The 22905-nt window shown below is 46.5% G+C and overlaps 1 protein-coding gene across 1 annotated transcript in view; it reads right to left on the reverse strand.

The window, feature by feature from the left end:
* Positions 1-2185: 2185 nt before the first annotated feature.
* Positions 2186-22905, reverse strand: part of LOC144169377 (sorting nexin-13-like) — a 55051-nt gene continuing 34331 nt past the window's right edge. The window contains exons 21-25 of the mRNA XM_077698497.1: positions 21625-21819; positions 20519-20664; positions 16223-16291; positions 15058-15170; positions 2186-8242 (exon numbers count right to left, since the gene is read on the reverse strand). Of these exons, the coding sequence (XP_077554623.1) occupies positions 7977-8242; positions 15058-15170; positions 16223-16291; positions 20519-20664; positions 21625-21819 (789 nt within the window). The 3' untranslated portion in view covers positions 2186-7976. The remainder of the gene's footprint in view (positions 8243-15057; positions 15171-16222; positions 16292-20518; positions 20665-21624; positions 21820-22905) is intronic.

The following is a 22905-nucleotide window of genomic DNA, read 5'->3' on the forward strand; positions in this document are numbered from 1 at the left end:
CGCTTTTTTATTTATTTGAGCCACGGTTACTGAAGGTTGGTGGCGGATGGGCGAAGGCCAGCCGCGGCTTCGATAGCTCTGCGTACAAGCTAGGGCCTCCTAAAATCTGCTCAGCACAGAGCCACAAGGCACTGTGTGCCGCCGACGCACCTTCTTTTATGCCACGCGTTCCCCGATCGAGTAGAGTTGAGTCCGGCTTCGAGACGCTGTTGGAAGCTGGGCCTGACTAGATTTGAGATTTGAGCTCTCGCGCGTGCCCTTCGCTGTTATCTGACGCGCGCTGCTTTTGCGCTCTCGCTCCTCGCCCCGCCAAGGGCACCAGGTGTTTTTTTTTTTTTTTTTTTTTACTGCATGCTTGCTTTTTTGAAGCATACACTGCATGCTTCAACGTTCACCAGGTTTCACGTTCGTGGTGATGGCCCAGGATTTTTTTCTTTTGCTCACGCCACCGGACCAAGCTCAAGCTTAAACAGCTCTGCTGTTGAAAATTCGAGAAATCTAACGATTTTCAAAGATCTGTAAATATCCCACGACTTGCAAGGCTTTGAAACAAGTTTTTCAAATTCAGGAATTATAAAGGTTTTCGAGGACTCACACAAACCCTGCATTGATTTTCTTTCCAAGCTGGAATGTTTTAGCATGTCTGGGACTATGTTGGTGTTGTCCTTGGCAGTTACGTGAAGGCGGGTGGACTGATGTGACTGAGAGTTTGCAGTGAGGCAGTTGTGCTCTGAACACTTTGTGCAGGTTACTCTGCCATGACAAAGGTTGATGCCTTGCCCAAACCGCTGGCACTTGAAGCAGTGGAGCGGACAGAACAGATGAAACATGCATTCATTCAGGAAACGTACAGTGGCTACAGGTTAAATGAACACGAGGTGTTTTGTGGTAAAGTGGTTAAGACAAATCCCAGATCCCTCAGGCTCTTCGGACAATCAGATTTTGTTCCGTTCCACAGACCTGTCTCAGCTGTTGAGCTGTAGTGGGGTGCGACCATCATGTCCAGATTGACCATGCGATCAGGGCTCAGGAGACTTGTGGCTTGAAACTGGTTGATGACTTTGATAACCAATTCTCCAGTTCCCAGTTTCCTGGCTTTGCAAGACTGAGCATTAATGCCTTCGAGAAATTTTGAGATTAAAAACAGTTTGAGTTTTCAACAAATTTGATTACAAAAAAAAAGTGAGTATTTATCAGACTTGGTGAACAAGAGTGCAGGCAGTGAAGATAAAAAAACGTCCGTGCAGACCCTTTTCAGGGACCATGGGTTCCTTTTTCTTCATGTGGGGGAGGGGGATGAATTTACTGTACGCCATAGCAAAAAGCAACGTAGGTATCCTGTCGACTTAGGTAACCTTGATGCTCACAAATGTCTTGGCACTCCCTGTCTGGTACACTGGCAAGTAGTCGATCAGACGGAGTTGGACCAGGGTCCAACAGCCACCTTTCATGGTTTATAAGTTATAGCCTTCCTCCTCTAAACGAATGCGACAGACAGTTTATGCATGGGGTGCAGGTTTCTCCACCCCATGGGTCTTGCATGAACCATCGTGTCAAGTAAAATGCCTGTACCTACGCATCTTATGATTGGGTTTTTATGTTGTTTTTTTTGTGGAGCTTGCTGGGACTGCACTGATTTGTTGTAACAAGTGGGTCCTCGTATAGGTGGTATTCACTGAAAAGTTTAGTTGTCAATTTCTTCGCTTGGCAACACTGGAAACGGCCACCGACATGGCGCGGCTTGTGCCACCGCGCCCGCGCACCGCAGAAAAAAAAAACACAAGCGTATGTCGTCTGCTCCGTTTCAACTCGATTCTCAACGGTGGTGTCAACAGAGATATTATTAATCGCACTTTTCATTCTGTGGATAGAGTTTGGAACGTCCAACACACATCATGTAATTAGCACGGACAAGCACCACCATCCCGCGGAGCCTGACGTAACCAGTGACGGCGCACTAACATGGCTGCCTGCGTGCGTGCCTCGCCAGTGAATACAACCTATAGTCGGGGTGTCACTGTAATAGCACTAATGCTTGCATGTTTAGCAATACTGAAAAGAAAAAAAGACCAATTGTCTGAACATGTCTCTTAATAAGAATGATCAGTTAGAGCTAAGTTGGCTACTTCCGTACTTCCGCGAAATTGGGGCATGGCTGTGGGGAAGGAGTCAGAACACATCGCCACCCATTCAAAATGTTTGCTTTATTAGTGAAGAAATATTTTCGTAGTCTTTCTAAAGATGTTAGATGCCAAATTCCTAACACTTAGTAGTATTACAAATTTTCACCTCTTTTTTTTTCTCCCTTTAACATGTTTTTGTGCATGATCGCAATTTGGACAAAAATCCTCCAGCTTGCAACGTTCAAACCCTACTAAACAAGAGAGACAGAAAAAATTACACAGAACGCTGATAAACGCACGTTTTCTCCACCACGCCGATTGAAAAGCTTGACTCTAATGGACACAACAGCCACACAATCCAGTTGCACAGTTTTGAGGGCCGCTTTAACACAGACACAGTGTATCACCCACGATTCCTTCATTGATGGACAGAGATTGACGAGAGACGTTATCCCGCCTCGTTGTGAAATACACTGAAATATCAGTACGGCACTTCACGAAACAAGACGAAGAGAATAAAAAAGGAATGAGAGCTCACAGTTAATTACTACCTCCGTAGCATTTACACAACTGTCCCTACATCCCCGACAGCATTTTTTAGGTCTCAAAAATAATCACTACGCTCTTCGTTGTGTGCTTAGTTTAATTCTAAAACTATTAGCGTCAGTGACCAGAGTGAATCAAATATTGGACGTGAAAAAATGTGAGCAGTGACAGAAAAGACACGTGAAAGCGATGTGATGCTAAGAAACATTTCTCGGTGAATTTGGTCATTCTGGCAAGAATAACACGCATGAGAGAACAGTGAAGACAGCTGTGAGGCCCATTTCCCAGCAAAGAAGCTGCATTGGAATAGCTGCAAGGACCGCAATGAGCATGTTGGCTTTCAAACTTTAAACTGCACCTTTCGGCCAGTACTTGATGCTTAGCCATGTGCACAACAATGGCTCAACCCTGCGCTGTTATCAGCAAAAGTTTACGGACCGTTAGCATGGTTATTTTGGGAAATTTCTCTCCTTCAAGGCCGCTTAAGAGGTAATGTATTTAAGCCTTACATAAACACTAACAAGCATAAAACGTTTCCTAGGCTGCAAGGGTGCAAGCTGCATTATTCACAAGAAATTGGAAATTCTGCTGTACGTAAGCTCTTCCTCGTGGCTGTACATTACAATGTGTCACTCACATTGATGTGTCAAGAATTGGCTATCTTCATGAAAGGCTATCAACAGACATGACAAACCAGTTTGTAGCGACATGTGAATAGAAAGCAGCACTCAAACTCCCGTGTGAAATTGGCAAAGAGCTGCAAAAAAAATTGCCCCTGTGTCAGCCTGCTTCCCTGCAAATGGCATTTAAAGACAACAGCTTTCCTGCAGATTCTATCTAATGCCCCTACTCCTTAATTTAGTTGTCAATGTCGTACTTCGCAGACTGTCCAAAAATTCAAATTTAGTTTGAACTCTATGCACTGGTGGACACACTATGAAAGCACGGCAATCCTCACCCTGATACACGCACCTTTTTAGTGCGCAACCGGGTGGGTCCCAATACCCTCTGCACATTTCAGCAGTAGTCGGTACAGCAACCAGCACCGTACAGGGCAACACTAGCATCCACAGCATGACGGTGTTGAACACAAGCACCGATCATTCCACTGAACAGCTGACAGTCATTTGCCTGGCGAGACCCAACTGGCAGTGCTCCCATTTCCACGCACAACACGTGGCTTCGACTCCCATTGGTGGAGCTTAAAATTTCCTTTCTAGCCGTTTCATTTCTTTCCTTTTCTTTTTGGGTAATTCTGGACACAGACAGAAGAGAATTTGAGCGTTTACCTGGCCCAGGACTATCGTCTTCCAAAAAGCCTGAATCGCTATGCTTACACTGCAACCTGCTATTCATAATGCAACCTGCGTTTTACAATCGAATGGCAGAAGTACAGTCATACTGGCAAAAGTGCCTTGCATGCGGAGACTAAGCTCCTGACAATGGCAAGCATAATAGTAAGATTCGTAAAATAAAGTACCAGTACACAACAGCGGTGGCACAGGCCTGTGCATGACATGGCAACCACCAGTCAATAAGCCTTCCAAAAGGCATAGATGGGACAGAGCAAAATACGCACAAAGTACACATAACACAATGCTGGTCACAAAGAACGCTAATCGTCCAGTTACTTGATGTACACTAAACAGCGTTGCTTACTGTTCCCTATCACATTATAAAATCTGCGCCATTTTTTTTTCCATGCAAATGCCTTTCCACAAACAACTTGAAACATGCTCAGCAGTACCGAAAAATCGCTCTTTTTGATTCTGGACAACACGCAAAGAGAATCGCATGTGGGCAACGTCAAGAAAAGCCGCAGAAGTAAAGAAGACTTCAGAAATGGAACTGGACTGGAAATGAAACCGTGTTAGAAAACTGCAATGTTTTTCTTGGCAAAGCATGCCTTTTAAAGGAAATGCACTAGTTGAGAATTCTAGGTGAGCAAGAAAAAAAATTTGATGCAAAGGGTTTCAAATGGAAGGCACAATAGATAGTTCTTGGATCGCATCTTTATATAGTATGCAGAAAAAGGTCTGCTGTTTGCAATTGGTTGCTTAATGACAGCACTAACAGCCTTGTATTCAAAATGAGTTCCACTGACCTGGAGAAAGTCAGGAAGCACAGGTGAACAGCGAAGTGTAGTGTTGCTAAATCCTAAACTATACACCGTTGCCAGGTTGCGATTGAACGCATAGAGCATTACTAAAAATTCGAAAGGCAGGGTACGAACTGCCTTCTGCTAGTTACCACTTCCTAAAATTTTAGGCTTCTTTCATTATTGTTATACATCACAGGCTAAGAATAATTGACATAGAACAGTACACCACTGGTGCCTTGTTTGTTGCTAATTTCAAATGCTCTACATTCTAGACAATCGACAATCTTAATGGTGTATTTGCAAATACAAGTTGCAAATACACCATCAGCCCAACAAATAGGGCACCACAGTAAGGCAGGTGAACATCTTAGCATAGAAAAACTGCCACTTACAAAGAGGACATTAACACCAATTGGCGAAATCGGCAGCTTGTCAATATGAATGTTGATATAATGTTCATGTGTTGTAGAGTATCTCTAGGTCAAGCTGCGAAAACCCTCACGACTATTGCAATGCAACCAGAAAGACATTGCGAAAGCTTTGGAAAAAACAGCACAAACTCTGGAATGCCCAAAGAAACTACCTTCCTTCCGCCGTCAGTCACTTGCTGCTTCTAGTGAGTGGGGCACTGTAGCCTTGAAGCCTGTCAATGACCAAAAACGTCACTTCCGAAGTCATGTACTGGCAGCATTTCAGTATTCTTAAATGCAGCAAAGTGCTTGGGAAGTATGAAATGCTGCCCATTTCTATCATAAAGCATGACACTTGCCTGGACTGCAAGCAAAAATCTGTGTGTACACAAGTTGAGATGTTCTGGCATCACCACCTTCACTATTCCTTACCAACCGGGAGACAAGCTCTGCATCACTAGTGTGTCAAGGGTAATGATAAGTGGGATCACGATATGGGTTGAAGTTACGAGCGGTCGTGGGTCATACCTCTCCTCACATTGTAACAATGGGAGCATGATAGGTAGAGTATATCATTAGCACATGGTTCACAGGTTGCAACAATGCATATTCACTGGCTGGACTGCACTCTTCACAAAAATTAGAAACTTTCTGGCTCTCATCTGGAACTACACCATCATTTCTACCTCGAATTTGTTGCTCCTTTATGAAAGTGTGCAGATGTGGAACATCGGTCGAGAAAAGGCCTCCGTGCAATGAAAGTAAAAGCAAGTGCAAGCCAGTGTGGCCAGTGCCCAGAGCCAGTGTGCACAGAGTTCCCAGTAGTTGGCAGCACTGTACAACTTACAACAGCAATGACCAATGCCCGCCTCTAGCAGACCCAGGCTGTACTGAACCAGCTATGTAGACTGTTGAGTGTGATTAGAGTGGACTGTCTAATGCAACTTTTAGACCCTTTAGCTCTGATTCTTAATAAGATTACAATGTAAGCAAAAATGCTGAATGTCTTCAACAGCATGCCACATGATTCCACATTGCTTCTCCACAGCAGTCTACATAGGGTTGCCACCTGCCCAGTTTTGGACCGGCTCGACCAGTTTTTTAAACAGTGGGCCGGTTGCCAGTGCATACTTGAAACTGGCCGTCATTGGCCAGTTTTTTGGTCCTCGTGCCGCAATTATGTCCGTTTTGGCGTTTTATAAGCGTCAATTCAACAACTAAGATGACAAATATGTGTTGACAAACTGCGCAAAGACACGCGAGCAGAGAAAATACGCGTACGAGCGCGCTGCCTGAGAGGGAGGGGCTCTCTAAGAAAAGAAAACGCTACAATAAACGGCACTGCATGTCAAAAACATGGAGTCTTTTTTTCAACACAAATTAAGCATTCTATGTACCACCCCCCCCCCCCCCCCCCCCCCCCCCCCCCCGAAGGGCCGGTTTTTTTTCGAGGAAAGGTGGCAACCCTAAGCCTACACCAACAGAGTTTGCCAACCGTCTGCTGCATTGTTTTTTAACTTCTGTCTGTGTGTCTGCGAGTAGCATGCGAGATTCTGACTATCACACGGCTAGTCACAGAGGTAGTGTTGCCAGTGCCAGTGCTTTAAGCTCTCTTTGAATTTGCCACACTTCTCAATTCTCAATGCTCGCCATTCCGAGTAAAAAAGAGCATAGTGGAACACATCAATAAACAAGAAAATATGTGCTTTATTTTTGATTTTCTTAGAATGATTGGCTTTTCAAAAATGCAGTGTATATATCGACGTCGAAAGTAAACATGTAGCACATTATACAGCAAATCAGCGTTCAGGGTGAGTTATAACTGGTGAACACTGGTTGCAAACCCTCCACTAACGACAGATCCGGAACTGTACAATGATTCGAAACAGGGCTGTGAATGCAAGCAAACTAACTGTACAGTACCTAACAACAAAATATAGTACGTGAAATGGCAATGTTTACAATAAGAATCTGTACACACGCAGCTAGGAGGCTCAACCCAAAATATCACTCCGGGACTAAATGAGCCACATTTGCCATCGACGACCGAAAGCAGTTCAGATTAGCTAGACTAAATTATTCAACATATCAAAAAGGAGAATAGTAACAATGTAAACATGTTAAAAAAAAAATTCCGCTAGCTAGATAAAAACTTTGGTATCGCAGAAAATACCCAGATTACTTTACAATAAAGAAGGCATAATAAAAGCAAGGGGTATATATCTTACAAATAGGTGCCAAAACTATTAAATAGAAAAGCCCTACGGTGTTCGTATTCAAGTGCCGATCAAGGTGACACCTCCCCCTTGACATGATCTCACCTTTCCGAAAAAGTAATATCGCATTAGGCGCAGACCTTTAATTGGCTCAAGAGAGCTAAAAAAACCTGCTCCGCTGTCAGCACACTCTACAGTCGACAGATCCAGCAATGACTATTGGCCACGCGTACGACACGCTGCCATGCGCGATTGTAGTGTAAACGAACAACAGAGGGGGGAGGAGACCACCTTGCGGAACTCCAGAGAAGACAAGACACGAGGGGACTGTTCATGGGTGGACTCGTAATCGGGGCTTGCGGGCAGCCGAGGGAGGGGTGCCGCCCGCAAGCTATCACATAAACACAACTCGGGATGGCTGGCCAGGCAGCAGGGTAATCACAGCTTTTTCCCTGCCAAGGAGTCAACCCGAAATCGCGCCTCAAAGGAATCGGAAAAGAAAGTGGGTAACAAAAATGTGTGGTCCAAAGGGAGAACCATTGATGATGACGAGAAGAAGCAGTGCCGGCGGGGGGGAGTGTCACCGCACCTCGATGCGCCGGGCACCAATGCTGATGACGTCGCGGCTGGACGTGGAAGACAGCGAAGTGGTGGATATGGTGGGCGACTCGGCGTGCATGTGGCGGAACAGCTCGCTGAAGCGGTTGCTGGGGAACAGGGTGGCCAGGAAGCCCTCGAGCAGCACGTAGGTCAGCCGGCGGTTGAGCGCCGCGTGCTGGAACATCTCGAAGACGCACAGCATGCCCCGACGCGTCGTGTCGCTCCCGATGATGTGCTTCAGCTCGTCTGAATGGCAGTGATTGAGAGAGAGAGAGCGAAAAAAGGGTGTAAGGTTAAACGGACACAAAAGGCTGCCCAACTTTTTGTTTTCACTGAAAGACCACACCTTTGTAGCTCTCCTTCGGCTTCTGTTCGACAAAAAACAGTTTTTTGTGCAGGAATAACTTAAAGCTGGAATTTCGTCACCCTATCTAACTTCTTTTTCTTTTTCGTGCTGTAAAAGAGCACGTCACAATGCACGCCAACAAGGCCAAGCCAGTGTGTGCTGCCACCCAGAAGAAGATTCTGGAAAAGAACATGCAGGAAATACCCGCATCACTGGCCAGCATGATGATTTTCAAGGCTTATGGTAAGACTGCTAACGTAGCCAACTGTGCTAATACAGTGGAACCCTGATTTTACATTCCCAGGTTTGATGACGACCCGCTTATTACAACGAATTCGTGCAGTTTCGTTCTGCTGAACAGACGGCTGGTGTGACTGACAACTTGGAAAATGCAGCCAGCGCGAGTTGTGCTATTCCGTTTCAGCGGACGGGGAAAAAATACCCTAGGTTGTAGGTAATTGATCTGACTGATTATGGGGTTTATTGCACCGACACTTCACAGGCGATGAGGCGCACCGTAGCAGAGGGCTCCGGATTAATTTTGACCACCTGAGGATCTTTAACGTGCGCCAAAATGTTGAACACGCAGGCGTTTTTGTTTCTCACCTCTGTCACAAAAGTGGCCGCGGCGGCCGGGAATCGAACCCACGACCTCATGCTCAGCAGCTCAACACCTTCGCCACTGAGCCACTGCGGCAGGTCGGTGGCACCCATAGTGTTTCATACTAATAAATTCTAGAGGGAAAACGGCGCTGCGGTCGCGGGCCGTCGTGGCCGTCGCCATTGCAGCTAGCGACGTTCCTCGCCTACTTGGCTTGGCTAGCCATATGGCTTCTTTTTTGTCTCGAAGCAAGAAGGTGACATTTCTTTTCTTCTGCATGGTGCATAAAGCTTCTAAATAATTACTGACAAGTAAATATTTCTGGAAGTTCAATTTTGTAATGACGAAAAAAATTTCAATAATATTTTAGAGTAATATTGTCGTTTTGCAGCCAGAGGCAACTTTTCAGCCTGTTCAGGAGCCATGCCAAGGACAAGTGGAACGTGCCTGACCGGTACATGACGGAACGCTTGCTGAAGCGCGGCTTCCGTAGACAGTGGCGCCAGATTTCCCTCTAGTGTATATTAGTATGAAACTCTATGGTGGCACCAGTGGCAAGTAACCATTTTGAATTCCCATTTCAAACACCAAAGTTTGATGAGCTGTAAAATTAGTTCCAAGCGGTGCATCCAAAAACCACTTCTCTTATTGCATTCACCAGAGTTCATTGTATCGGAAAATATAAAGATTGCAGTTTCATGACGAACACTGTTTTGTCTATTCTTCCTCCAAAAATGGCTCACTGTCTCTAATTGTCCTGGTCACTTAGTGACTGACTCAAAAAATAATGCCATATTTGAAATCAGTGGTAAAAAAGTAGCAAGAACGAGAAGTTTCCGAGAGTTTACTCAGAAATTAAAAGAAATTATTTTAAGAGCCATGTTCCCCCCTTAAATCAATGTGATGTCCTGCCAGTCAGGTGAAAGGATTGAAAATTTAGCAATGTTAGTGCAATAGACCAGATGTTTATATATGAAAGTTACCAAGGTTAAATCAAAAACATGTAAGCCCCCACACAGTATAGAGGGCTGAATCTCCAAGCGTAGCAACACGAAAGTTACTTGCACTTAGATTATATTCATCTGGAGACAACAGAAGCACAAGCGTAGGTTGAGGAATTGAATTTAGTAATATAATAGTATGAGTGAATGAAAAGATATGCGGGGTGTCATACAATGGGAACACAGTAAATCATGCTCACGCGTGTGATGTCGTGCTGTGCTTCATAGCGACACGGGGATGGAACTACTGAAAAACCCAAGTCGTCTTTTTTATTTTTTGGGGGGGTCTTAAATACCAACCTGTTTCAGTTGGAAAATGAAAAATAACTGGCATACTTTTATTGCTTTTAATGTGTTTCTAACAGTTACAAAGTCCAAACTTTAGTTAATACACACTTCATCTATGATTCCGCCAGGCAAAGTCTGCAGTAACAGTATTTGGACTCTTCCTACTTCTTTTACTGCAGTCTGAAATCATGATCACTATCGTGGTCTGTTGTAACAGCGTTATACTGTAATTAAGAAAAAAGAGAATGGCCATGCGACCCACTAGCTCATTTCCCACACTAGAACCTATGACGTATTATGGGCAGCTGTGCAATTGGCTGAGGCCGGCAAAAGCAAACGCAAGTTAGACAAAGCTTATAAGCTTGCAGAATGAGCTATTTAATCCATATTCTTTTTATAGCAGTAAGAATGGTGGAGGAAACAGTGGAAGTTATGAAAGTATGTTAAAATATAGAAGCACCAGTATGTACTGCTGTTGGTACTGCATGCACTATGCTTGTTATAGCTGCACAACAATCCGGCGATTTGGGGTTGTCTCACAAGACACTGGCCGATTGGAATAAGCGACATTGTCTTACGTGACCCCATTTGTGAAGCATACCCAATGTTTTACGAAACAATTACTACCAACCTTAACAAAAACAAGCCAGGTGCAAATACGGTCAGTGAACCTGAGCGGTATTGTGGTGCCATCTAGGAGGGCTGATGGTTAACAAGGCTGTTCACAGTTCGCTGAAACTAAACAGCGTATCGCCTGAACACGTGCCCAGCATACATCATTGCAGACGTCACGAAACCCACGATTTAGCGAGAAATAAAAATTTTGGCCTAAACTGCTCAATTCCTCAGTGAATAAAGCATGGTTTGCTGCCAGAGAAGCGCTTGGGGCGCTATAAAACACCAAATCTTTCAAATAAAACACACTTGTATTTTGTCTGCATGGCCCCTTTAAGTTTGGTAGCACTGTACGCGAAAAGGAGGCCTTCCGCTTCATCCGCTTGTTAGAGAAAAAAGTTCAAGTGTAAAAGGCAGGTTTAAACCACGGCCTTTTTCAAGTATTCAATTGCCGACATGCTCTACTGCTCCACAATCGCACATACGGCTTTTATGCTTTGCCTTCGCTGGTTCAAAACTGCACTGTAAGTGGTTACATTATACAGTAAGAACTCATTGATTCGAACTCCAAGGGGACGCCGCTTCAGTTCGAATTAATGAAAATTCGAACAGAAGCAGCGTCCCCTTGGAGTTTGAATACACCAGTTTTTACCGTATAATGTAACCACTTACAGTGCAGGACTGGATATAACTCTGTGACCACCGGTTCACCCCCCATAGAATTCTATGTTAAAGCATACCACTGAAAACGTGGTTGGCTGAAGTACAATACCGATGATAGTGCTGTTTTTTGGCGGGTCCGCTGATTGACCGGCCCAGCCAGGCCATCATTTTAGAGTCACAAAAAAAAGAAAAAAAAAAAGCCATTTGACACAGTGCGCTCCCTGCTCTCCGCTAACTTTAATACACAAAAGCAAAACATAGGCACCCTTTAGTTCGTGCGTTCCATCTGCACTCATAACCACAACAGTCCTTGCTTGATGCACCTCGTAAGATAAGGACCCCCTCTGTGCACGGTAAGTTGTTTCTATTACAACTCTGTGTAGATAAACAACCACCCTTTCCCTTTTCTAACATCTGGAGATACAGAGCGGCAACACCGGAGGCTTCCACTACCTGTACGCTGTGCTGATAAGCAACCACAGCTGCCTTCGGCATCATGAACGGTGGAGTTAAAAAAAGAACAGCCTTGCATTCTTATCACGTTGTCTCATGGCATCCATTAATACACCATGCTCCCTCAAAACACAAACACAAAGGAAGCTAAAGCCACGCTCGTTATCTGTAAGAACCCGCTCACACTTTGTTATACTCTGCAGCAGCAGCTGATGTAGAAAAAAACAACAAAATAAAGACTGCACCTTTGTTTTTAAGGGCCGTGTGTTTGAGTTACAATAAACAAAGCATGAGTTGAGAGGTAGGTTCCGATGTGGTTAGATTCGTGCATGATGTGTTTATAGGGCAATACCACTTATAGTGCAGATTTTCGCAGCCCCCGCGGCGTACGTTATAAGCAGTCTACACTGTAATTTAAATAAGTTCTTAGCCCACCAATCACGTGAGACTGTGTATTAGGGCGGCATTTACCCGTATCGCAATCATACGACACCCTAGTCATACGACGTGTTTGCACGGTCCCTTGAAAGTCGTATTATCATGTTTCCACTGTACCGTCAAGACTTGTCCCTGGCTGCCATGTACATAGATGCAGGCCAAAGTGATGATAAAGGGTCCATTCCCATACAATGCTTGCATGCGTTCCTCATATTTTTGGCATTTTTGGTTGCATTGTTTTCTTATTCCCAATCCAAAACTAATTTGAATTAACTGAGTTAATTGGCTTTATTTCTCTGAAAACGATCATTAAAAAAATATTCTCAGGCAAAAGCAAATGAAGGAAGCTTACACTAACGCGCAAGACTTGAAGGTAGTGAAACTGTACGCGACCCTCACAGCCATCACAAAGGTTTAAGTCCCCAATTTCATCCGATTTGCTTTTTCTTCACTGCCGCAACGACCTTTACTCCATCATTGTTGCTATAAGTGTGAGCTTCTTTCATTTTTTTCTTAAAGGGACACTGAAGTGAATTTGTCAAGCTCCCGTTTTTGCTTGCACTGTGTAGACTGGCTCAAATTAGCACACTTTTCATCGTTTTTACGATTGGCAAATCGGTAATTATTTTACAAAGCGCGAAAGAAGAAAAACTACCATGCGCGGTTTGCGGCGGCCGCACCAACTAAAGCTGTGACGTTAGGAGGAGCGGGCACCGTGATTGGACGATGCCCAAGGTGAGCAACCAAACAAGTTTCGGTTTCGGTTTCGGTTCTGTAAAACACAACCGGTGGCGTTGTTGGATGGGCATTCTCAATGACTCAGTAATCATCGTACCGCGCTTCTGCCATGTTGTCAGCTGTAAAAATGCATAAAGATAAGCCTCCTAGGACGGCTTGGAATCGTAGCATTCACTAGCTGAAACCTACGCAGTGCATGAACGCCCTCCGCGTACCCGTAGACGCCCAAATGCCATGCACTTTTCCCCCATAATTGGAGCTTGCCTCCCTCATGCCTGTATCGTAAAAAGCGTGTTCGCACCAGGCCAAGGGTCTGTTCATTCTGGCCTGTGCCCACTGCCTGCAAGCAGTCGGTGCTTATGCACGCCAACGAGAACTCGCTAGCGCGCCATGCATGTGCCAGCCTGCGCGCGTTTTGTGAACTAGTTCGTGTAGCCATGAACGTTGCGGCCCAAAAAAAGGTGAACTCAATATAGAAAACATCGGCGGAAAACAAAAAAGTTAACTTACAAAAAAAAAAAAAAAAAGCACGTACCCGCGGGGATTTGAACTCGTGACTTGCAAAACATTTGCGGTGACATACCCAGCGCCCCAGACTACTGAGCCACGGAGCGGGACGCGAAGGCCTTGCTAATATTGTACAACCGGTTTACACTTTTATTTAGTTTTGGCATTTCAAGCAGCTTAGGTGACTATTTGTTGTACTGCGATCGTGCAGTAAGCGTCGCCCGAGTTTCCACAGTAGCTCACGTCTAGCAATTGCATTTCGTAGAGGGAAAAGCGTTCGCAGATGCGTAGTCGTGCTGCTGACCGCTGTGCTTGTTTGCCCAGCGCAAAAAAGTGCTTCCCGCGCCCTAGTTTTACGCTGTACGGTAAAAATATCAGTTGATTTTATTTCCTTAGTACCTATATTGACTTCGCTGACTCTTCTCCCGCCTTCAAGAGGCCTTATATTTTCCTACTGGCGTACCAGTCAGCGAAGCGTCGCATGTGCGCTTGTGCAGCACTTGTGTGAAGCGAACTTGACTTGGAGCTAGATACAGTGTACAAACAAACCAAGTAAAGAAAGGCACATTCTTCCATTCACAAACGTGTCCTGGCTTCGTTTCAACTAAGCGAACGAATTGCGACCAAGCAATTTTTTTTTAACCTCCTTGATTGCGACGACCTGCCGGCGGCCGGCGGACGAAACGCTGGGCCGACTGACTCTGTCGGCCGGGGAGCCGTGCAGTAGCGCAGCCGTGGCGCAGCCAATTGCCAGCTCATCCCCTCCTGACGTCACACGAAAACGCCACAGAAAATGGGCGAGCGTAAAGAGAGGAGGACAGCATTTTTGAATTAGTTTTTCTACTAAATAAAATCGCGTAAACGCGCCTAGAGTGGTCGAAACATGGCCTGGGGACTCCGGACTACAATTTGCGCTAGTAATCCCGCAATGTTTACATATCACTTCAGTGTCCCTTTAAAGTGATAGTCCCTGGACATCACCTTGGAAGGGCGTACGCTGAGACATGCACTTCCTGTTCCGAGCAAGCGTTGCCACGATTACGGCGATTGCTGGAGTCTTTTTTGCTCCGAGCAAGTGCTTCCATGATTATGGCGAACACTGGAGTTTTTTTTTGCCAACCTTGGCCAATCTCCCTAAGATGGTATTCTCGGCTTCACAAATGTGCGCTGGAGACGCTGGGCGCTCGCTGCGAGGCACGCATACATGAGCGCTCGGCATTTTATTGTTTTTGTTAACCTCCGTGCGGTTGCCGCAAGGCCTGCACTCATACACATGTGCGTGCGCTCTGCAATTTCTTGGTATTTTCAACCGCAGACACGAAAATTTACGACGTGCTAAAAGCTTCACTGTTAAAAAAAAGAAATTCCATCGCTGACTGCTGTTGGCAGCAACGATAATGATCAGGCATACCGGTGAGGCTGCAGAGCATGATCATCTTGGCTGCCACTCTGGTCCTCATCTTGGTGTTCTGGTCCCTCTCTGGACGCGTCTCTGCTGGGAACCCATTGGGCCACAGGGCGTCCCTGCAATTTCGGGAGCGCATGCCACGGTTACCATGACTTCACAACGCAACGCATGCTACACAAATACACGCACACACATGTATGCATTACAGGGTGTCCCAAATGAGCTGTGATATATAAAAAAAAATTTGCGAATAGGAGGGGTGGAACTAATGGACACTGTAAAGCATTTTTGGTTCACTGCCTAATTAGTTAGTTCGAATTCTCCATAAATACTTCATAGAGAACCAAATTTTTAACTAGAACTGACCAGATTTAGGGGAAATCCCCAAGGTGGAGTGGAGTAAGTTTCTGTGAAGGAAAGTTTTGACATCCACCTAAATGCAGCCATATGGCTACAAAGGAAAGCTATACAGCTTTCTCAGAAACTTCGCAGTTGAAGAAAAATTCGTCCTGGTCCAGGATTAGAACCCGGGACCACCGCTTAACCGGAGCAGTCGCTCTACCAACTGAGCTAACCAGGAGGCTAGTCGTTAGTAGCGCGAAAGCGAATTGATCAACAACTCGAAGTGAAGGACAGGTGTTAATCGACCAGATTTAGGGGAAATCCCCAAGGTGGAGTAAGTTTCTGTGAAGGAAAGTTTTGACATCTGATCGATTAATCTGGTCGATTAACACCTGTCCTTCACTTCCAGTTGTTGATCAATTCGCTTTTGCGCTACTAACGACTAGCCTCCTGGTTAGCTCAGTTGGTAGAGCGACTGCTCCGGTTAAGCAGTGGTCCCGGGTTCGAATCCTGGACCAGGACGAATTTTTCTTCAACTGCGAAGTTTCTGAGAAAGCTGTATAGCTTTCCTTTGTAGCCGTATGGCTGCATTTAGGTGGATGTCAAAACTTTCCTTCATTTTAACTAGAACGTTGCAAAAAATGCTCAGAAGCAACCAATATAGCAGCTTCCTAATGTGCGGAATATGGCAGTGGAGAGCTGTAACGTGCACCAAAAACAGTACGATTTGTATGATGCACATATGAGAACACCCCCAACAACATCTGCTTACCAGCAAAAATGTGACAGGGTGCCAACTGCTATAAAAGGAAGAGATTGTGCTTACTTGAATGCTGTGATGTATTCGGCTATTTTTTCAGTCGATGCCATCCACTCAACGTAGTCGACGATTTTTCTGCAAGTAAAGAAGAACCAGTAAGCATGTACCACACGGGATTAAAGACAACATGATGTAAAACTCTGTTGCAATGGTTGTTAAAAAGACCATAAAACAAAATTCAATTTCTTCATTCGAAAGATTACCAGGCCAGAACGACACGCCATTTGTAATGAAAATTTCAAACTATTGGCGAGGTAATAACAAAAAACCCAGGGCCATCTCCACTAACATGAAACCTGGTGAGGGGCAAAGCATGCAGAGTATAAGTGCCTTCTTGGCACCTTGGTGTTTTTGCCAACGGAGATGAAATCACTGTGGGGTATAGGTATACAGCTTTGCTCCATAAGTCTCCTGTGTTTGAAGCACAAAGCTCTCTAGCGTGAGGCGTAAACAAGTGTCCCGGTGTTCTTTGAGTAGACGTTACGTGCTAGCATGAGGCCTATACGCCTCGAGCGCGGCCTGTAGGGGCGCCACTGAAATCCCCCTAGCGGCCCGTTTCGAAAGCAGGCGCGGGAGACCCCGGCCCGCTCCCCCCTGTCGCCGTTGCTTTTGGGGCTCGTTCAAGACACCGATTTACCGTTTGTCCGCGTTCGAAATACCGAATAACGTGGAGCAGGCACTCTGTTTGCAAGCCTGGTGTGTTCACGAGAGTATAAACGTTTATGACGCGATCTTAGAAAGATCTATATAAGCGCCGGGCGTGTGTCACAGGCCGGCGTCCCGAAGCCAGCATTTGCATGCAGCTGATTGCAATTCCGCTGCTCTGAAATTTAGTGGCAGTGTCTCCGTAAGCAGTGTTCCTCCGATGGTCATGTTGCGGCCATACACACTATTATGTAAATCGACTTCGTGCACTACAAAATCCAGCGGAGCACTCGGGTATATACCTGACACCATGCAAGTTACGCCTGCCAATATCACATATCAGATATTGGTCAGTACCCTGAACAAGCCAATGCGGCGTAAATTTCGCAAACATTGTACCAAAGAAGTACGATGGATAATGCAAAATTACACTCCGGGGTCAGCACACGACGGCAAATTTAACGCTGGGTCGTACGTAGGTGAGCGCTCGCTAAGAATTCATCTGTTACATTTATCCTCCACGAGAAGCGCGAAGATGGGCTTATAGAGTAATCCGCGTCCGCGACCAAACTTTTCTTCGAAACATCGTCGTATGACACTGGGAGACTGCAGAATCTAGCATAAACCGAAATCAGAGACCCTTATCAGATACGACACTCTTCCAACGAGCCCGTGTGTACCAGATTTCGGGGCACGTTAAGGATCTCCAGGTGGTCAAAATTAATCCGGAGCCGTCCACTACGGCGTGCCTCATCGTCTCCGTTGCGTCGGCGCGTTAAACCCTGCAATCAATCAACCAACTCTTTCAACGACACCTCGTACAGTGTAGACCGCTTATAACGTATGTCGCGGGAGCCGCAAAAATCCGCACTATAAGCGGTACCGCACTATAACCAAAACGTGCGCGAATTCAACAAAATCGCCACCTACCTCTCAAGTCATCCTAAATTTTTTATCACCCAAACGCACAGCGCCTAAAAACGAAGGAAGGGTCTTTATTTCGTATTATTTTTAACACCAGCCGCTGCTGCCGGGTCTCACACATTGCAAAAGCGCGGTCTTACAAACGGCAAGTGCGGCTTTAACTTCCGTTGTGTTTGTGTTTTGAAAGACCATGGCTGCGTTTTTTGCGTCTATGAAGATGCCGCAGGACATGATAAGAAAGGCCAGCGGGATTTTTTTTTTTTTTACCCCACCTTGCGTTCACGATGCCGAAGGCGGCTGCTTATCAGCGCAACGTACTGGTGGTGGAAATCTTCGCGCGGCTCGCGTGTTCGGGAAGAGCGGTGGCTTATCTGCACAACATTCTAAAGCGTGAACCACATGGAGCGATTTCTCGCGAAAACGTGCAGCGCACGCCGCAGGCGCGCCGATGCCGGCGCGGATACAACTGACGTAATGTGTGCGGCGCGGTAAGAGGTGGCAACATGGCGTCGGCACTGGCCGTGAAGTGGTGCAGGCAGCTCCAGCGACCACTTCTAACCGCTCGCTGAAATGCCGCACGAGGCGCAAGCGAAGATGCTCATGCAAGAAAAGAGCTGATAATGTGACCGCAAAGTGGAATATAAACTGCCATCCACGCTCCTTGTGAAAGCGTCCATCAAAAAATACCGCGGTGGTAAGCCTAAACTAAAGTCCCTTCATCTGATTGAGGGACTTTAGCCTAAACACCTCTGGCGCGGCTAGCCGGCTTGGAGCGCTTCGAATCTCTCGCCATTAGGTGCGCGTCTTTCCATTGGTGCAAGTCGTCAGGCTCTTCCCACTGCCACGCGAAGAAGCCACCGCCAGCGCGGAATCGTAGACGCGAGCACGAAAAAAACGCACGCGCAGCGCCGATGTGCACAATTCGTGTGCGAAAACGGCCCATGCGGTTCACGATTAATAGAAACAACTTGCCACGCGCGGACGGGGAGCCAGTCGCTATCTTCCGAGGTGCATCAAGCAAGGACAGCTGTGGTTATCACGTACGCGCGAACTGAAGGGTGCCTATTTTTTGCTTCTGTGTCGAAGTTAGAGGAGAGCAAGGGGTGCGCGCTGCGTCAGATGGCCGATTTCATCATTTCTTTTTTTCTTTTGCTACCCTAAAACAATGCCCCAGCTGCGCCGCTCGATGAGCAGACCCGCCGAAAAACCGCACTATAAACGGTATTGTGCTTCGGCCAACCGCATCTTAAGCGGTATGCTTATGCATTGAGTTCTATGGGAGGCAAACCGGTGGTCACAAAAACCCGTGTTATATCCGGTCCCGCACTATAAGCGGTTACGTTATAAATGGTCTACACTGTATTTCTTGTGAACTGCTTACCCTATATTCTTCAAAAAATGCGTCCGCCGAATGATCAGCTGTTCGTTGAAGGCGAAAAACAAACGAAAAGTGAACACGCAGTTGTGTGTGTGATTAATAAAACGTTAATTTGTTGATTACGCTCCGCATTTGTAAACAACGACAGTTGAGCGTCCTCCTCCTCACCCCCCCCCCCCCCCCCCCCCCTCATGTCTAGCGAAATATCAGTGCATTTCGCATCTAGTTGGTCTGGTGAATACTACCTTGCTCAAACAAACGTCTTTAGCATTTCAGAAGCTGCACTCGGGTTTTTTTTTTATTCCCGTACGACTATTCTATTTATTGCTCCTGACTTGCAAACCATTCATTTTCCCGTGGTCATTAACATATACCTTGGTTCTTACCATAAGGCATGGATGAGTGGGCACGTATCTGACAATGCACAGCCTTTGAGTGTACTTAACATTTTCGCGTGGCTTATATTCCCATAAAAGGTACAAGTTTTTGTACGCTGTTGGGTTATCACATCCCCGAAACATATTTTTCTACGACGTACATATTCGAAGCAAAGCCGCATTTGTTGTCTGCGCTGCAAAACGAACCAACCTCTTACGGTGCCAATATCAGGTCTAAACGAGGTGACAATAAACAGAATTCACTTGTGCTGACGTGTTCGAAGGTGACAGCGGTCATATGCCGCTGCCGTCGCCGACGCCCGCAAGAGCGGCCAAGAAGCGCGCAGAACCGCCTTCCCCGGGTAGCTCTTGTTGGCGTTCGAGCGCTCCACCAAGACGCCGCTGTTTTTTTTAAGCGCCCTACATGTGCAGTTAGCTTACAGACGTCACCTTAACAAGTTGTTTAGTGCGCGGAAAGGCAAAGAGAAGCGAAAGAGAACCAAAACACTGAATGACCACCTATCAGCCACGCAGCGCTAATCCCGCAAACGCCGCGGGGAAGTGGCGGCAGGCGGCGCAGCGATCGCGAATCTCGAGGCGTATACAAGTTTCCTGGTGTTTTAGTACCGTGACTACACGAGACGAACGGCGATTACGACAACGATTACGACGACGACGACAGGAGATGCCACAGCCCTAGCCCTTAAGGGGCTTCGCCCCTAAAACTGATGAAAGCTGACATTTTCACTGCAGTTGGCTGGTCAGTCTGTCTTTGGTGCTTCCCCAACGGTGTCACTACTGACGTTGCATAGCGGGAAATTTGAAAGTTTGCAGATTAGTGACATCCATTTTTTTAAGGTCAAGGTCCTCTGGGCCGGATCAGAGCTGTGTGATTAATCAAGGGCTAGCTCTTTCAAACAAAACAGGCGCGTATGTTGTCTTGCCGAAACAAGGGGGATTGTAAACAAGGAAGCGGACCTGTTGATGGTGTCCCCAAAGGTGGCCTTGACAATCTGCCTGAGGATGACCACGATGCGACGCCTCAGCCACTGGTTCTTGCTCTTCAGGTCAAACACTTCATCCATCAGCAAGAGCATGATCCGCAGGGGAATGTTGTCCTGCGTCTGAAGCAAAAAACGGTCGGGGTGAAGAAAAACAACTCTCTGGAACTTTTAAATGTCGAGCGCCACCAAAAGGCTTTTGCGCAAGGCTTCACTGCAAGCGAAGCGCTGATTTAGAGAGTTCTGCATTTAATGGAGTGCCCGCTTCTTGACAAAACTGTGCAAGTGATGCAGTCAGCGTAAATAAAGTGGACGACGCTCATGCTGAGATCTCAAGTGCATGGTCTTCAGGATGGAACAAACAGCAGCACACGCACCGAGACACGACGAAATGCTACGACAAGAAAGCTAACCCGATGACCTCTTCAGGCTACTCCCAAAATAATAAGCAAAAATACTGAGCAGAATCGAAACACTTTTGTTGCCACCACTTAGCTGCCTGCCTACTGCTCCATTCCTAAAACACAGACCGCATTTCTCTAATCCCCTAATGGCCCCCTCCACCTCTCCAGAGTGCATAGCATTCCAAACACCTCTCTTCGTTTTCAATGCATAATTCATCATTTCTTCTATCCCCCACTTTCTCTCGTGACAGCTTTATTTCAGTACAGAAGGCTACAGGCAGCAACACAAAAGCACAGACGTCACAAAGACTGTCAAACTGACATGAAGTCCTGAACCAAAAAACTTCCTTACAATTTCTCCCCTTCTTCAGAATGCAGAGCATCCCAAACGTTTTTTTTTTTTTTTTAAATGAACAGCTCCATTTCATCAATACCCGTGCGCTTTCCAGTACTGGCTAACTTCCGCAGAACACGCTACAGGTGGTGACACAAAGGCACAGACTTCACAAAAACTAATGAACTGAAAAGAAATCCTTATCCGAATGCTTTCTACAATTAAAAAAATAGTTTTATGTTGGGTGAGAAGGGCTTCAAACAATCCCTCGATCTCAATTCAGAAGGTAGGGGAGGCTACCCTTTTTTACAGCAGCAGCGGGAGCGGGGCGAGGAGGAGACTGACCTCGATGTCGATGCTGGCCCCGACCTTCCCGCTGCCGCCCTGTATCATGACGTCCACGGGAGAGGCCGTTGGGCGGCTGCGCAGCACCTTGATGATGCTGTCACGCAGGCCGTCCAGTAGGTTCTCGGGGGCGTTCTTCACCATGCTGCCCATGCTGCGCACCGATGACTTCAGCGGGTTCACCAGGGAGCCCACCTGCACATGCACACAGCCCAAGGAAGGGGGGGGTCTTCAAGAGGAAGGACTGCGCTGTTAGCATCCACAGATGGACACCTCCAGGGCCGTGAACTTAGGAAAACGCACGCTCACACACGCACCTAAAAGTACCATCAGCGTCCACAGATGGATGCCACCACAGTCGTGAACTTTAGGAACACACACGCACACACAAACACACCTATGAGTGAGAACCTGCCAAAAAATTCAGTCCTGTCTCCTTTCCTTTCGCTCACTTGCTCCAAAGCCGAGCAACAAGCGCACGCTGATATGGCTTGGCTAACAGTCGGAGCTGAAGGAACAGAAAGAGGAAGAAACTTCGGCAGAGTATCCTGCCAAAGTGCCTGATGCCCCAGCCAATATTCTGAGTGGTCTGCACTAAATTGCACCCCCCCCCCCCCCCCCCTCTCCCCATGCCCCTGCCACAATGATGAGTGATACGGCACGGGTGCTCAGCCGGCAGCAATTAGAGCAACGGGCCTATACACTGCTTTAGAAAAAAACGACGACTCATCGTCAGAAGCACCAACAGGCATGGTGCTGGCTGAAATCACACATTTTTTCTCTGCTCTGTTGTCAGCGAGTCTACCTGCCCGCCGCCTCCTTTCCACACTCAAGTTGTCACTGCACCCGTTTTCAGCTTCATATGGGCGCTCGCCGTCACAGTCCTTGTTGGTTAGCGTTGACGACGTACTTCCAGTCATGCCTGGTGCCAGTACCCACTGAAAATTGCTGAATAAGCCTCGTAATGCCGTTGCATTACAATAAATATTTAGAGGTGGTTTGACTGTGCCAACTATGAAATAGCATGCGGTAATAGCGCACATTCTTTCCTATACAGCGTTGCCTTAGACCTCACTGGGGGTATGAACTGCTCTGTAGGTATGCAACACTTCGCCTGGCTTCCGAGTGTGCACACAATATTCAGAGTACGCGCACACAGACTTCGAATAAGGCAATGCCCAGTACACCACCCGCGGGTGTGTGCAACTGCGTGCGCACGTAGCCCTTTATTCCAGCACTCTAAATGCTTCTGAAACGTTGCAGAAAGAAGTGGGTTACACA

This window comes from Haemaphysalis longicornis, unplaced genomic scaffold (assembly GCF_048455015.1).
Source record: "Haemaphysalis longicornis isolate Haplotype H1 unplaced genomic scaffold, Haemaphysalis longicornis Haplotype H1 scaffold_2, whole genome shotgun sequence".
In the NCBI taxonomy this organism is placed as follows: domain Eukaryota; kingdom Metazoa; phylum Arthropoda; class Arachnida; order Ixodida; family Ixodidae; genus Haemaphysalis; species Haemaphysalis longicornis.